This window comes from Carlito syrichta, unplaced genomic scaffold, assembly GCF_000164805.1.
Source record: "Carlito syrichta isolate Samal-C Ts95f unplaced genomic scaffold, Tarsius_syrichta-2.0.1 Scaffold316190, whole genome shotgun sequence".
NCBI classification, from domain to species: Eukaryota; Metazoa; Chordata; class Mammalia; order Primates; family Tarsiidae; genus Carlito; species Carlito syrichta.
The window spans coordinates 148,835-152,052 of NW_007260286.1; the positions used below are offsets into that span (position 1 = coordinate 148,835).

General features: G+C 49.3%; 1 protein-coding gene across 2 annotated transcripts in view; it reads right to left on the bottom strand.

The window, feature by feature from the left end:
* ATL1 (atlastin GTPase 1) overlaps window positions 1-619 on the bottom strand; it is a 76,127-nt gene extending 75,508 nt beyond the window's left edge. For both annotated transcript variants that reach the window (XM_021706875.1, XM_008073816.1), the window contains exon 1: window positions 352-619. In XM_021706875.1, coding sequence (XP_021562550.1) covers window positions 352-385 — 34 coding nt within the window. In that variant the 5' untranslated portion in view covers window positions 386-619. The remainder of the gene's footprint in view (window positions 1-351) is intronic.
* Window positions 620-3,218: the final 2,599 nt, after the last annotated feature.

Sequence of the window (3,218 nt, forward strand, 5' to 3'; positions counted from 1 at the left end):
CCCCTCCCCCCCGCCCCCAGTTCTCCTTCCCGCTCATCGCCGACCGCTAAGGCGGAACCGCGAGCCCGGGAGGCGCCCGGTGGTGCTGTCCAAATGCTGGGAGGAGGCGGGCGCAGGCTGGGGAGCGGCCAGCCGCAGCTGGAGGCCCAGCCTCCGAGAGGCTGCCGTCCTCGCCCCGGCGCGGCTCGGGGAGGGGGATATGGCTCGGTCTGGCTCCTCCGACCCAACCGGGAGCCGCTTGGCGCGGCCGTCTCCCGGGACGCAGCGAGGAGCAGCCTCGGCCCTCCCCGTCTCCAGAAGCAGCAGAGGGCCAGCCCCTGGCAGGCTGCAGAGGCGGCCTTGGCGACTCACCCCAGCTGTTTCTGTCCCTGCGGGTCTTGGCCATGGCGCTCCAGGATCCGAGAGCAGCGAGGCGCGGTGGCTGTGCTCGCTGTCGCTCGGCCGCGGGTTGATGGCAGCGGGAGGCTCGGTGCCGCGCTGGGCGCAGCCGCTCCGACTCTGAGGATGCTGCTGCGGCGCGGGTGGGAAGGAGTGGGGAGGAAAAGGGAGGAGAAAGCGATGAACCAAGCTCAGCATCACAGGCCCGAGTTCACACAGACACCAGCGTCACGCCCTCCCTGCCTCAGCCCACCCCGGGCGTGAAGACGGTGACAGACGAGGCCCTGCAACATTTTCAACGTAAAACACACAGATAAACGGCCCCCCTCACACACACTACCCCAAGGAATGGAACAGCCTTGTCTAGTCGCAGAAACACAAACTGATACACTGCATTATTCTGGATGTTCCAATAACTGCCTCCCAGAAGAGTTACATGTGAGTACAAACAATTTGGCAATATTTATGCAGCCAAAGTAGTTTAAATTATCTGCATTTATCTACCAGGCACCATTTTTTTACCCCCATTTTAAAAGCAAGGTCATGTCAGTAAAGAGACCATCCTGTATTTTTGTATATGCATACTGGACACGTGAGTCTTAAAATTAGACTAGCAAAATTGACATGAAAAAGATAAATGAATGCTCGAGATTCATCATCACCTGTAACTCAATGTCTAGTGGGTAAAGTCTCCCAACGGATTTGCAGAGATGAAGTCCCGAGTTACCGTCCAATAGCAAATATTTGAAGTAAAACCATAATACATAGTCTGGATGGGCCTTGGCAGCTGTAAAGGTTGCAGACAATTTTGAACAAAAAGCAAAAAAAGAGCCGGGCTCGGTGGCTCAGCCTGTAATCCCATGCCTTGGGAGGTTGAGGTGAGTGGATTGCCTGAGCCCGCGGGTTCGAAACCCACCTGGGCAACTTCGTGAGAACTCATCTCTACAATAAATCAAAAATTAGAGCTGGGCTCGGTGGTTCAGCCTGTAAACCCGTGCCTTTGGGAGGCTGAGGTGAGGGGATTGCCTGAGCCCGCGGGTTCGAGACCCGCCTGGGCAGCGAGACCTCATCTCTACAATAAATCAAAAAATCAGCTGGGCGTGGTAGCGCGCGCCTGTAATTCCGGCTACTCGGAAGGCTGAGGTGGAAGGATCACTGGAGCCCAGCAGGTGGAGGCTGCGGTGGCTGGGAGCGGCCACTGCACTCCAGTCAGGGCGACAGAGTGAGACTCCAACTCAAAAAAAAGAAAAAAAAAGAAAACTTACAAAAATATTCTTAATCTCCCCCTTTTCACAGCTTTCTTCCACTCCGCCTACAAACTTAGCTGTTTTCAGTATCCTAGAAATACTGTCCCTCATGCTACCTTGCCCATGAGGTACCATCATCCCATTCCTTACCTCCTCGCTGTGGAGACACAGCCTCAGGTTGTTGCCCACACTCTCTACTGATCAGTTCTTAGGAGGTCACTGCTAGCCTCCCAGCTACCAGATTTGTGTCCTCTGCTTGTTCCTCACTGTACACAACTTCTCACTCTCTCAATACAATTTACTATGATGGTTTCAGATAGGACCTCCATGCTGATGATTTCCAAATCTATACTTATGTCTTATATCCTCCCTCCCTTCCTCCCCCCCACCAAGGTCTCACACTATTACCCAGGAGAGAATACAGTAGGGTGACCACAACTCACTGTAACCTTGAATTTCTAGGCTCGAGCTATCCTCCTGCTTCAGCCTCCTGAATACCTAGAACTACAAACATGCACCACCATGCTGGTTATTTATTTTTTAATTTCTTGTAGACATGGGGTCTTGCTATGCTGTCCAGGCTGGTCTCAAATTCCTGGCCTCGGGATCCTCCTACCCTCAGCCTTCCAAAGTGCTGGGATTACAGGCATGAGCCACTGTGCTTGGCCTTATGCTCTCTTAAGGAGAGAGAATCATCATGCCACTGGTTTTACAACTGCTGGAAGTTAACCTCACTTTGTTTTCCTATTGACACTTCAGCATCAACATGTCAAAACTCTCACCCACCACTGCCAAATCTTATGTATTCCATATTTCAGTTAGTGGTTCTTCTAGTGACCGCAGAGCTGTGAACACTGTAAACCAAGTTTATGTTATAATTTTAAAGGAGGCTATGTTCAATAGAGTTTAAACAACAGTAATGAAACAACATAGGAAGACAGAAATTTTCTCATCCTTGTACCTATAAACTGACCTCATAAAACAAAAAGAAGTGTGTTCTCCTTATCTTCTTAATTCCTTTATCACTCTCAGTTTACACTCCAGCCTGAAAGTCTTTTTCATATGACTCCCATTTTTAAAAAAGAGTACAGATTATACAAAAAGGAAAAAAAATTATATACTTTAATATCTATCCCTAATTGAAAAGGAAATAAAATTTATAAAAAACTTTTGCTTTGCAATTAATAAGTAATCAGTAAGCCAACATTCTGAGATGATGAGAATATTTTAAAGCTTCAGTAAATATATATGATTTTTTGTGCTGTTAGGTAGGAACGTTTCATTCAATGATTTTAGCATCCATTGATCCTTATCTGCATCAATTTTACCTTTAGTGATCTTTATTATTATTATTATTATTATTTTGAGTTGGGTCTCACTCTGTCGCCCAGACTGGAGTGCAGTAGCACGCTCTTGGCCACCGCAGCCTCGGCCTGCTGGGCTCCAGCGATCCTTCCGCCTCAGCCTTCCAAGTAGCTGGAACTACAGGCGCGCGCTACCACGCCCGGCTAATTTTTTTGATTTATTGTAGAGATGAGGTCTCGCCAAGTTGGCCAGGCAGGTCTCGAACCCGCGGGCTCAGGCAATCCACTC